Source organism: Diadema antillarum, unplaced genomic scaffold (assembly GCF_040938485.1).
Source record: "Diadema antillarum isolate AM-2024a unplaced genomic scaffold, OU_Dant_1.0 seq00000586_RagTag, whole genome shotgun sequence".
NCBI lineage: Eukaryota > Metazoa > Echinodermata > Echinoidea > Diadematoida > Diadematidae > Diadema > Diadema antillarum.
The window spans coordinates 307,053-321,020 of NW_027271520.1; the positions used below are offsets into that span (position 1 = coordinate 307,053).

At 39.5% G+C, this 13,968-nt stretch overlaps 1 protein-coding gene across 1 annotated transcript; it reads left to right on the forward strand.

The window, feature by feature from the left end:
* The first annotated feature begins 1,222 nt into the window (after window positions 1-1,222).
* On the forward strand, window positions 1,223-10,924 carry LOC139735608 (alpha-tocopherol transfer protein-like). Its single transcript, XM_071646364.1, has 4 exons — window positions 1,223-1,853; window positions 7,055-7,248; window positions 9,363-9,473; window positions 10,705-10,924. The coding sequence occupies exons 1-4, from the start codon at window positions 1,493-1,495 to the stop codon at window positions 10,888-10,890; spliced, it is 852 nt and encodes a 283-aa protein (XP_071502465.1). The 5' UTR covers window positions 1,223-1,492; the 3' UTR covers window positions 10,891-10,924.
* Window positions 10,925-13,968: the final 3,044 nt, after the last annotated feature.

A 13,968-nucleotide genomic window follows, 5' to 3' on the forward strand; every position in this document is an offset into this window, starting at 1 on the left:
ACCGTCAAAGACAATATGACGCAAATCTGTGATGCTATCGCCATATCTTTTTTCTTTCACTTCGTGATAGTTTCACATATCATTTTGAGTGACACCTCGCCGCACTTATTTGATATTTAAACAGCCGCAGAGCAAACACAACCGCAGGAACCATCGTTTCATCATCAGGTCAACCGGTTATAGGCAGTGGATCTTATTTGCAAATCATTGCCACTAAGTTTTTGTTTTAAGGAAAAAATGGGGATCTTCCCGGAAAAAAATGCTTGCCGTGTTCGTAACATGCCCCTCGTGCGTGTCATGGTCATACTATAAGCTGATGTCTTCATTAGAAATTATCTTTGGTCATTGATAGAAAGTGGAGGAGCAAACTGTAAGAACAGTTACTTTTGCCTCTGTCAAAGGGGATGAAAACGGGGAGTTTGGGAGAGAATGGTTAGTAGCTTCCTATGGTATATGGAGGTGAAACATCATGTTTATTCTTCTAGCCTCCCCTTTCGAGAGATAGATAAAAAGATAGATTGATTGATAGATGGATGGATAGATAGATAGATAGATAGATAGATAGATAGGTAGATAGATAAATAGAGGTAGAAAGATAGATAGATAGATAGATAGATTGATTGATTGATTGTTGATAGACAGATATATAGATAGATTGATTGATAGATAGATATATAGATTCATAATTAGATAGAAAGAAAGAAAGAAAGATAGATAGATAGATAGATAGATAGATAGATAGGGAGAGAGAGGGGGAGGGAGAGGGGGAGGGAGAGGGGGAGGGAGAGGTGGGGAGTAAGGTAGGGAAAGGGGAGAGAAAAGTAAACATTAGTCTCTGTCTATCTCAACATGAAGAGGATTCTATTTCTGTCCTTTTGTTTTGAGTGGTGTCTTCCATGTCACGTTCCAATCTGCCCCTCTTGTGTCCCCTGTCTTCCCCTCCCCTTCCTCGACTTTTGCATTTTCACTCTCCTCTTTCTCCTCCTCCTCCTCTTCTTTTCCTCTCTCTCAGCCTCTCGATCCCTCGATCTCTTTATTCTAATCTTTTTCTCGCATCGAGCATTTCTGCCCTTTAATTATATGCGTGATAACGAACGATTCTTTGGACTTTAAACAATCCGCGAACCGGCACTCGCTTTGCGTCGTCGACACATTCACGTTAATCATTATAAGTGCCAGTTAGATACCAGCGGCAAAACTAGGCGGTGGGGGTTCCCTTTCAACAGGCGTGTAATGCTTGGCACACTAAATTTTACTGCCAGAGATAGGCCAGCAATTCAGAGCTGTACATAAAAGTAGGCGGGTGGTCGAATTCTTCGTTGTCTTAACCATATCTTAAGAGTTTACGTCTAACTTCGTGTCCGTTTTATTTTGTTTTTTCGTAATGGCGCTGGCAAGTGGCTGATTTCTACCCTGAGGATTTTATCGAAAAGGCGAGGACGGGAAGAGAGAACCCAACTCTCTCGACCGCCAGAATTGGGTATCTTTAAATATGGCGTCTTATACTTGGACATTGAGCGATAATCTGCGGAAGAAGGCTGAGCTGGAGTTGGGGGAGACGCCCGAGAGGAGGGAGGAGGCCTTGGCCAATCTTCGGCGCCGCATGGAAGAGAAGAAAAGCATCGTGTTCAACACCGACTCACAATTCCTCATCCGCTTTCTGCGCGCCAAGAAGTTCGACGAGGAGCGCGCGTACAAGACAATCGTCAAGTACTACGAACTGCACGTGAAACACCCGGAGTTTTTCGAGAAGTACCACCCGACGAGAATCAAACACGTGCTGGATGATGGGTTCCCTTTCGTCCTGGATTCCACGGACGAGGAAGGCAGGCATATAGTGGCAATGAGGCCAGGTAAGAATTACATGCAGGAGTCGATGACGGTGAGCCACTGGCGCCGGGGAGATTATGTAACGATATGTTTGCTTTACCGAACAAGAAGCAAATATGGCTGATGGAGCCTTCTGTGCGAGAGAAGTGCGTAAATACTGGTGCACGACGCCTCCTTGCCGTTAAAAACACGTAATGTACGTGACCTAATGTATGGCCTGCAGTGCTTCTCAAGCCTAAAAGGAACAATACAGTCTAGACCTACCATTACACTTTCATGAACAAATCACAGAATTCAGAAAAAAATGCCACAGTCCACTGTCATTGAGGTTCAACGTTCGTCAACTCACATGGGTCTGTCAATCTAAATTTAGTGGGTGTCAGCTTTCTGTCCTGTTCTTCAGAACGTAAATATAATGAAGAAAAAAAAGAAGAAGTCTAGAAAAACTAATCACGATCATCTTCTAAAATTCTGTTTAGGTTCCGCAAAATCAATTCAAATTTGAGATAAAAAACAAAACACATCAAATTAGGTTAGTTCAAGAGGTTGAAAATTCCTTCATACAGATGAAGTAAAGAATGAAACAAAAAGTCGTCTTGATTGTTGTTATCTAGACCTCCATCTATTAAGAACTCCACCTTCTTATGTAGTCTCAATTCTCCAAATATGGGCATTGTCTGATAGTGCTAGGCCTTCTAGTAATGTTGTAGTGGATTGCTAACTTTCAGCGAAGAACATTCAAATCCTCCTCCCACGTTCATATAGACAGTCACCATGTTCCTCCTTGTCGAGTTCTATGAATGGCTGGCTGGTAGGAAGCCTATCATTTTCATGATTTTATTTTAAGTGGAGTTCCAACCGATCCTTCTTCAAAGCTGTTGTTGTTGTTGTTATTGTTGTTGTTGTTGTTGTTGTCGTTTTATTATAGCGTGATAGGAAGCAAGAGAATATCCTGGAATATCAGAGATAATTATCAAGTTTCCCCGAATATAGACCCTACACATGTGGATTGAGTGAATAGAGCATTATTAGTAGAACACGGTGAAAGTTTGAGGGAAATTGGATAATTAGTTCAGAAGTTATGAATTTCTAAAGTTTCTACACTTTCTACACTACAGTAGTTGGTGATATAACTGCAGAACCGCGATATAAAGGAAATAGAATTTCATATAATGCCATTTTCTACCATAGTGAAGAAGCAACTGACTTACCCCTTTCAGAAAGCACGGGGAATTACATTACCGTCATATGTCAACAACAAAGGAATGTGTACCTTTCATTAAAAAATCTGATTTTGTAGAATTCTCTTTATATCTTTTTTTTTATATAGTTGTTAATGTCACAAGCTGCTGTAGCCTTCTCATCCAGTGAGAGCGGCACTAAAACTTTCATAATTCATAACTTTTAAACGGGTTATCGAGTTTTCCTCAAACATTTACTGATGTGTTTTATTATTATTAATGTATTCACTCTCAATCCACATGTATATTTTGGGAAGCTTCCCCTTTAATCCCTAGGGAGGGATAAATCGCTTTAACCCTTTCTGTTCCAGGGACTTTGGGCAGTGTGTAGACTATATTGTGGGGTCTTCTTTGCCAATCGCACTAAAAGCGCACAAATGATTAACAGATTAAAGAGAAATATAAGTCTTTCATTGTCATGCTGACTTCACCATTTGGAATCCAGTAACACAAACAGGAAAGGAAGAGATTTCATTTACTTGGACATAAAATAAGAGAGTAAAATAAAATTGATATTCCGCATTTTTTGAAGAAAAAAAAATACACCGGCACCTGTTTTGCACAGATACACACAAAGCATCAGACGTTTTGGGTTGTCAGGCAGGTCAAACAGATCGAACATCATCATATAGGCCCCAAATTTAGTTTGTCCACGTTAGGTTATTCAAGCAAGTAATTGAGCTTTATTGTCCTCAAAATAATATTTAACCTGTGGGTTCATGCTTGAACCCACAGGTTAATGATGGTTTGAAAGACAAATAGATATACCGCCGACAAGTTGACTCTTGAAAGTCTGTGCAGTTTTGGGTGCACTTTATGTGAGCTCAAGATGTAGTGTTTTTATTGTGCTTGAGGAAAGTTTCTTATAAAGCATACAGTAAAAATTTTACGGGATTCGCTCCTATGCGAGGTATAGGACCCTATAAACTCAAATAGTGTGTTTTAGGATGTCTTTATACACAGCGGATGGTTTTTTAATTGGATACGGTATAACAGGAAGTATTGTAGGCCTATACATAATTATGTCAGCAGCGTTTATCTCGATCGTGTCAATTGGTGACTACGCACCAGGCGAGATTGGATTGTACCTTTGCACCCGGCGACGCGAGAATGCTAGACATCGGTGACGGTCGAGAGTTCAGGCAGTAAGCAAATCTCACAAGCAGCGAAAGAGCAAGTCGTGGCGATCTAATTTGAGACCAATACATCACGCGGTGAGATAATGAACTCATCTCGATTTATGGCTCGCACACTGCAGATAAGAATATGGCTCCTGTCAATAAATGCAGTGTAAGCAGCAAAAAAAAAAAAAAAAAAAAGAAAAGAAAAAAGGAAGACCAATATGTATACGGGTCGTAAAAGAATTAGCAATATGGCATTCGCTGGGATAAGTTAAACAGATTATGTGTTGAAACTCGTGACGTGCAAATAATAATATTATCGTCCTAAATTCTCTCTCTCTTTCATGCATCCTTGTAGCGTTGAATGCATAGTCTATATTATATACACACACAGGAAAAATATTTACATCTGTCTGTCTGTTTGTTTTGTTTGTTTGTTTGTGTGTGTGTGTGTGTCTGTCTGTCTGTCTGTCGAAATAGGCATGTTATTCATTTTAAGTTGGTCTTCGCGGCTTATTTACTCTGACGAAAAGCCGTAATACACAAGCAAGCGCTATGTGCATGGAAATAATCCAGTAACGGTTGCCATTTTCACACTATGCGTGTAGTATTACACTGTATCCTCGTCTCTCATCTCGATGTTAGTTCTGTCAGTGTTATCATCATTACGTATACGTTATAGTGTTTCTACCACAACCCACATGGCATTGCCGAAGTAAAGTACGTAAGTGTGTGTGTGTGTGTGTGTGTGTGTGTAAGAGAGAGAGATAGAAAGAAAAAAAACTCAGAGTAATAGAAAGGAACTATATCAGAGGGCATGAGAGAGACTCAGTAAGAAAGGGTGACAGAAGACCGAACGATTGTGATTATCTCTAAATCAAGGACATTGGTTTTGGGAGGGCTATCTATATATTATAATCATTATGTATGTCCTTAAGAAAAATCATATGCTTTCTCAAAGCCCTTGTCCGTATATTATACCGTCTGTTTGCTGATCGAAGTCCGCCCGACGACACCGCCACCTCCACGGGATGGTGGCAATGTTACGCTGACCACGTCATAGATAATAATGGGAGACGAAAGGGGTATAGAAGCTCATTGTACCCAAAGCGAAATCTTGTGCCTAACACGAAGGTTCTCTCAGTATGCCGTTTACCGTGATTATAAAACATTTGTTTCTATTCTATTCTTAATTTTCTTTACCAGCTTTAGAATCATAGAAGATGGTGGGATGATTACTATATTGCTCGCGCCACTGCAGGAGATCTGGAAAGGAATTTACTGTTTGGTAGTGACGGTCATTACAATGTATTCGTCACAATGTTCTACCCTATCATATATTATTTTCTATATACTACCTTTGTTCTATTCTCCCTTTCCCATTCCTCCCCATCTCTTTCTCTCACTCTTTGTCTCAATTTCCCTCTTATTTTCTCATAATGACCTCCCAATAATGAGGCTACACGCGCAATGATTGGAAAGAAGTAACTCATGCCATGATGCCAAAGTAATCCCCCCCCCCCCAAAAAAAAAAACCCGAAAGATATAAAATGGCCTCAATTGCCAATAATACCCTTTTGAGTGGTATAGCACTGATTCAGTGCACATTATGGTCCCTCCGAAATCAGCACCCCAGCACTACAGACTATTTCACTTACCATGCTTACTGTCCATTATCCTCGTGGTAGGCACGTAGGACAGCAACAAAAGTCCTCCATTCGACTCTGTCCATGGCCAGGCGCTGTAGTGTCCCCCAGGTGTGGTTTCGGTCCCTCATTACTTCTCTCTCCACGGCCCTTCTCCATACTATGCATGATATTATGTTCTTGGGTCTCCCCCTCTTCCTCCTCCCTCCTGCGGGGCATTTCATGAAGCATTTTGGTCGGATATTTTTCTGACAAACTGTTATAAGCTACTGAAATCCTTGCATCTGATTGGCTGAGGGCAATGTTATTTGTTCGACAAACTTGTCGAGCAAAACACTTCATGAAATGCCCCCCCCCCCCCCCCCCCGGAGTCCAGTAGAGTACCGTTTCAGCTATTTCATACGCCTATACGATTTTACTCACCCGAGTCAAGAAAGTGGGTTAACCCTCTGGTCCACGGATATCAGCATCGGACATAAGTATAGCGTTCGACACCGAGACCGCAATTGAAAGCCCGGATTTTTGTCCTTTATCTGTTCTATAGCTAGATTATACGGCTTGTATTCGTCTCGGAGAAGGACAAACTTTAATAATCTAAGAAATTCTACTGTCACCATGGTGACATAACACATAGTCCTGCTGCTCTTATTTCTTCCACTATTCTTCTCTCCGAATCTAGGAGCACAAAAGAACTCTGAACAAATGCACGACGCAATATAATCAAATAGCATTCTTGTAAACAATTGTAAAATTGTCAAACGAACGGTTATGTATACATAACTATTACACTTTATTACACATGACTAAACCATATAACACGCAATGTTTTTCGAACATTCACCTTGAGGAGACATTTTCATTTTCATTGCTAGCAGTGATAAGAAAACAAATGGTCCTTACAACAACAAAAAAAATTGACCAAAAGAAAAATCCGCGCTGGATGATCGGCTATTCCTAAGTCAGTTTGTACATTCCATGTATACTAGTAGATTGTAAATAACATTATACTCTCATTGGGGACTTATATGCATATCGTCGGTTTCAGTTGATAAGACAAGGGCGTTATAAGGTTCCCATAACCTTATAACCCCATTATCTTTATCAACCAACGATAAGCATATAGGCCTACATTATCATGCACGGGTGCACATGTAATACGGTATTACAATCTTATACTCATTTTTTTTCCATTCTATGATTGCAACTTTTCTACCAGGAAACTGGGATCCCAGGAATTATCCGGTCTCCGACATCGCATTGGCCCTCTTCATGGTCATCGACCAGTTGGTAGAAGACGAAGCTGCACAAATTAACGGCGTCATCATGCTCTTCGACCTCGAAAACGTCACTATCTCGCAGATCGCAACCCTCACTCCGTCCGTCGCTAGGAAACTGACATCAATTTTCCAAGTACGTATTAGTAGTTCCGCTATAAACTTCCATTCAAGCTGAGACGAGAGCTACTGCATATGCAGAAATACTATACTCCATATCACTTGCCGCTTTTGCTTTTGCTTTTGCTTTTAAGCAATGGAAAAGCTCACTAAACTTTCATGTTCAAGACAAGGAAAAGACAAAGTGAAGGGGTCATTACATGATGCTCTTGTCATTTTTTTTTTCAAAACTAGTGACATACAGTATAAGGAAAGCTTGCTGCTATCCATAACAAAAAGCTGAAAGCTTGCATTTTTTTTTTTTTTGGGGGGGGGCAACTCACAAGGACAGTAATTTCTCTTTAAAGATGCTTTTATGACTCCTACAATGATGTTTAGAGAATACTCGCACATGCATGGAGGAGAAAAACACATTCAAATTAATCTTAGTCATTCTAATAGTGTATGCAATTAAAGAGAAAATATGACTTGAATATGTTTGAATCATGAGTTCTCATAAGTTTCATTTACATGTCAATATAATTCACAAAAAAGACGCGAATTGCCGTAATTACAGCAAAAATTTATCACAAAATATAGCAAAAACATTCACAAAGTATACCTCCGATGGACCTTCGACAGCCAGGCATAAGAAAACGCATTGAATGCACCATAGTTCTGTAATTCTTCATAGCTTTAACATGTATTTCACCAATATGACCAGCTTTCCTAATATTGTGATTATTATCGCGATACAAATCGCAGTTGACATCGAGTTGTGGCTTATATAGACTATATGCATAATAATGGTAACAGTGAAACGCGCAATATTTTTAATCTAGTGGCACAATCGTGTTATACGTATATCGCTTTATACATTAACGATTGTCATCGTCTGCACGAACGATCACTGCATTACACCGGTTGACATAAAGGTGATGACTTGTGTAATTATCATTTCGGAAAGGTTTAGTACAAAGGTCGGTGGAAGATATGCATGCGTTATGTCAACACAAAAAAGGCATATTAATCAACACATGTACATGTTTACGCTAACAGGTAAGCAGGATATAACCAGCCCAAATTACTGAAGAACTGGTCTATCATTGAGGTTGTGGGTCCCTCTTCCACGTATACCAAAATGAGGAAATGTGAAATAAACTATTTTGAAAAATAAAGTAGACATTTTGCAGTGGTTGATAGATTGATGACCAGATGATATGATGATAATTGGGCGTATGATAAGAAGATGTGACCATTTAAACTATCAGCGGAACTGAGTCATCAAACGTGCTGTTCGATGGTCCATATTGTTCTCATAAGGTGTCTCGGTCACGTGACAGATGATGTCACTGAACACGTACTCTTTACTTGTCTGTGATATGAGACGTCAACCGAGTATTCTCTTCATCAATTTATCACCCAGCTGAAATTAACAATGTATAAGCTTAAATACTTTGTACTCTTGCGAGTCATCCGATTTTGAGAACGTAGATTTCTTAATTTGATAACAAAATAAAGAAGAACATCTAGTTGTCTGATTCTATAAATCATTATAGAAAATATTTCGAAAATGACGTCATGGTCACATGATAAATCACACGGAACACACGGTCAAAGAGATACAGATTTACTTTATGAATTAATTCATCTCATCATTCTTTTTAAACTAATGTTTGCATGGCGTTCACGTTGTGTGTATAATATATTTTCACTGCCTTCTCGTTTTTATGTATTGATTTACATCCAACACAATTCATCATGTGGAGTACATTTTCCTCCATGTTAAAAGAACAAACAAACAAACAAACTTATCTATCCGACTTGCATGAAGACTATTCCTCGTGGTATCATTCATAATATCATTCTATAGATGGGATACTTGATGTAGATCTTGCCGAGAGGTTGAGAATCAATATAAGATCTGTAGACATGTTATAATGTTGATACACGTGGTACCACACACCTGTCATTCTTTGGAAGAAAAAAAAACCCGCAAATCATTTTGGACCATTACTATGAAGCCGGGTGAGACTAATCTTGGTTAGTTTTGAGTTTACTGTTTATAACCCAGTAGCTTCCATACCTCGAAGGTAAAACCGAGAGTCTGCTTTCTCTATGGTCATTCCAATATTTTTTTTCCCTTTTCAGAATTGTGTGCCAGTTCGACTACAGGGTGTCCACTTCGTCAACGAACCTCTTTTGTTCGACGGAGCCTTCACCATCCTCAAACCATTCATGCAAGAAAAAATCAGAAAACGGGTGAGTACCTGGATGTGACAGACACAGACACAGACACAGACACAAAGGCACAGACACAGACACAGACATAGACACAGACACAGACACAGACATAGACACAGACACAGACACAGACACAGGCACAGACACAGACATAGACACAGACATAGACATAGACACAGACACAGACACAGACACAGACAAAGGCACAGACACAGACACAGACATAGACATAGACACAGACACAGACACAGACACAGACACAGACACAGACACAGACAAAGACACAGACATAGACACAGACACAGACACAGACATAGACACAGACATAGACACAGACACAGACACAGACATAGACACAGACACAGACAAAGGCACAGACACAGACACAGACATAGACATAGACACAGACACAGACACAGACACAGACACAGACAGACACAGACATAGACACAGACACAGACACAGACATAGACACAGACATAGACACAGACACAGACACAGACATAGACACAGACACAGACACAGACACAGACACAGACATAGACATAGACACAGACACAGACACAGACAAAGGCACAGACACAGACACAGACATAGACACAGACACAGACACAGACAAAGACATAGACAGACACAGACACAGACACAGACACAGACATAGACATAGACACAGACACAGACACAGACACTCACACGCACACACGTACAAGCTTGGAAATAATCATACTGAAGGGAATGAAAAAGACGCAAGGACTGAGAAACAGCAAAACAGTGTTTATGTTTTTGTTTTGCTCCCCCTTCCATGCAACTCCAGGCGTATGACGATACTATCGTAGTAATTAATCGGGGTCATCAAACAAGACCGACACCCACGAGTCATGCGGCTCACGAATTCGACGTTGAAAACGGTCCCACGAGTCATACAGCCCATGAGTTCGACACTAGGCAATAAGGCCAACGAGTTCGGCACTATATAAGCAAAAAAGGCCGACGAGTTCGACGTTAGGTATAAACGACCCACGAGTTCGACATTACATCACGGGGATTAATGTGTCGGTCTCGTGGGCCTTATTTTACATACTTAGTGTCGAACTCATGGACTGTATGACTCGTGGGCGGTATAACTCGTGAGTTGTCTTACTCATGGGCTGTATGAATCGTGGACTGTATGACTCGTGGGTGTCGAACTCGTGACATAGGGCCTACATCCAATTATTCAACGTTCTGTGTCTTTCTCCTCTCTCTACAGGTAAGATTACATGGCCAAAACCTCGAAGGGCTCCACGAGTTCATTCCTCCATCCATCCTCCCGGATACTTTTGGAGGATACCTAACAAATTACGATACGTTGCCATGGCGACAGGCCTTCCTCGCTAAAGACTTGCAGTGGCAGCCGGCGGCCGATGAAGGAGTACAAAAGAAGAAGAAAAAGTAGATGAAAATACTTTAGAGTATTACACGAATGTATATTGTGGCGATGAGAAACTAGCAATCGCATGTTTCATTCATGCGTTGTGAAGTTTCCCCGTTCGTAATTCCCTACGGATTTTCGTCACTCGTGCAGGCGCTACATGTCCTGTGCTCATTCCGCTTTGTAATTATCTTAGGGGTATTCTCGTCACCCAGTGCAGGAGCTACATGTGCTCATTCCGCCATATGTCATGGGCGTATGGACTATATGTGAAACAGCACAACTTATGTTGAAGATAATGTAACTGTGAAGGTTGATAACGCATTCCAAACCGAAACCATTTGCTATACGGGTTTCTTGCAGGCCCGATTTAAAGTCTTACGGGGCTTTCAGTATCTCGTAGTTAAAAGGTTGGCACGTATGACATCGCGAATTTGAAAGCGTGGGTCTATGCTCTATCGACAATTGTTAAGTGTATTCTGGACTTGTAATTTACTGCGAACATCATTCGTTTGCTTAGAATACGCATCATTTTCTTAAAATACTCGACCTAATAATGCCTTTCTGATTATCACGGCCATATCGGTCATTAACAGAAATGTTAGGTAACCCCTAAAGTCCTTACGTGGCGTGCAATTCTTACATCAAGCTCCACCCTTTAATTTTGCTAGATATTTTCTTTTGATTTGTTTAGCCACATCTATGTTTAGTCTATCGATTTGTATAAAGAGATGTTGTTGCAATGTCCTTCTATTGGTAAAGCAAAGTTTATTTAGTCTTACCTTTCAAGGTGGCAGTACATCGCCTTGTTACGCTTAAAAAAATAGTAGAGACAGATTTCTTCAAGGGCAAGGCCTTTTCATCTATAGAAACTTTAGCGAGGGGATGTTGTCAACAGCAATGAATGACATTTAGCTTTAACGGGCAACTTTTGGTGGTTTTGGCTAAACTCTGTAAATCAAGAGGTTTCAAATTCGTCGTCAAAAGCGCCCTCTTTGCCACTTTTTTTTTTTCAATCCATACCTCCAGAGTAGAATATCGGCGATGTTAGATGTGTGAATATATCCCATGACAATTTGTGTTGGTCTTTGCCGTGGTACTACAATAAAAATATTAACAACACATGTTGAAGGCGTATTGTTTTTTAATCGATCGATACACTGCGCAGGGTGTTGAACACGGTTCAAGCATAAGCGGGTAGCATTTTTTTCTACGGTATTAACAAGACACTTACTACAAAATTTCATCTCTTCGACGCACGTGCGTGGGTGATTTCGTGTCCGCCGATTTTCTTGCATGACAAAAAAAAAAAAGAAAAAAAAAGATTATATCACACGATGTCCTTTTAAATGCAATTTAGTTTGTTTTCTTCAAGACAGTGTTTTGAAAAATTCGAGAAACATCCGTCACATCCGTAGACAAAGTGTGAGTTTAAGCTTTAAAGCTTTCTCATTTAAATTTTTCTCTTTTTTATAACGACTTCTCTGCTTAAAGTCAATGATTTTACCTGCAAAAAATATTCAATGTCGTAAGGAATATTTACTAAATCTTGCGCAATGGCATAATATTTGTTACTAGGGATATGGGAATTTGTGTTTCTATCCCTTTCCCTTGCCCTAGTTATCCTTTTTTATATTTTTCTGCTCAACTTTATGTTTTCTGAATCAAACTCAATATCATTCCACAACAACAGAAAATCTTTTTGTACGAAGGAACAACAGAGGCAATACAGAATAGGTGCGTACTGAAATTCTTTATCAAATTCATTGTACTATCCTTTCTTGGTTATTAACCATACCTTGGATTCCTTTGTGATATCGGCAACCGAGTATGTTATGATATTTGTATTACTTTCAGCGCGATAAGAATCATATGGAGCAGATGAGCTTTATATTCCTTAACGTTATAGGAAGATGTCTTCATGACGCACAATGGATGTATTAGGTTTTCGACAGTCCTTATTCGTTTTTGCTTTTGTTTTTGCTTTTTTTTTGTACACCACTGCTTCATACAGTCAGCATTCAAGGTTTATTTTATATCTATAAATACTTTGCTTGATCGGTACAGACAGATTTCGCTTTATGACAGGGTCTATTTCTGCAGTTGATCAAACGGAAATGAAAAGTTGTAACCGCGTGCATATCCTTTGTTTGATGTCATGACAAGGATAGTGATATCTTAAGACCATGAATATCTTTCGTTTGCGCAATCATCAAATTGTATGTCAAAGGCAATATTCACCCGTCTTTATACGCAGTATTTCTGAAGAATCATTGGGAATAATTTATGTTTTTCATGCCTATATAATATCATGTATAGAAGTGTAATCATGTAAACATTTTCCGGCTTGTGAATATTTTTATCTATACTGAATGCTCGGTAGTGAGGTACTGCAAATTGATCTATTTTCCTTTCCTGTGCGAGCTGTAGGACTTACTGGGTAAAAAGAAATTTTTCAAGTGAAATCAAGAATATTTCTACTTTAAACTCGGTTTTTATTTTCAATGAATCATTTGGGGAAAAAACAACAACAGCCCAGAACGTTTCATCTGATTATAGCTTGAAGAAAGAATCGCCTAGAATTTCATTTAGAACAAAAGACAAACCCTTAAATTCAAGGTTTCGACTATAGATTTAATTTTCTTCTGTATCGTACTTTTCATTATTACGCATGTATTTGTGATATGAAGCAACGTTATGAATTGTGGAAATAAACATTCAAAAAGTAGATATCTGAGGAATCTTCTATGTGACCCAATTCAAGATATCAAGGACACTATTGGGTCTTGGGTTAACATTTTACTGACTTCATTACGTCGCAAATAGTACTGAGTAATCGGGAAAGATTACTAACCGAGTGACGTCATAGTCATTTGACTGCCTCTAGCCGTTTCGAGGTGTCCAATTGACGATTACTTGGCACTCAGTTCCTCTTACATAATTTTATCACTCGTGCAAAATCAAAGGAAACATATTTGAATGTATGAAATGTAAAGATTGTATTTGTATTATATGATTTATAATATAAGTTTATAATCATTATACAGTGTAAAACCAGAACTGCAATAATGAAAGACGGAAACTGCAAATATACGTTGTAGA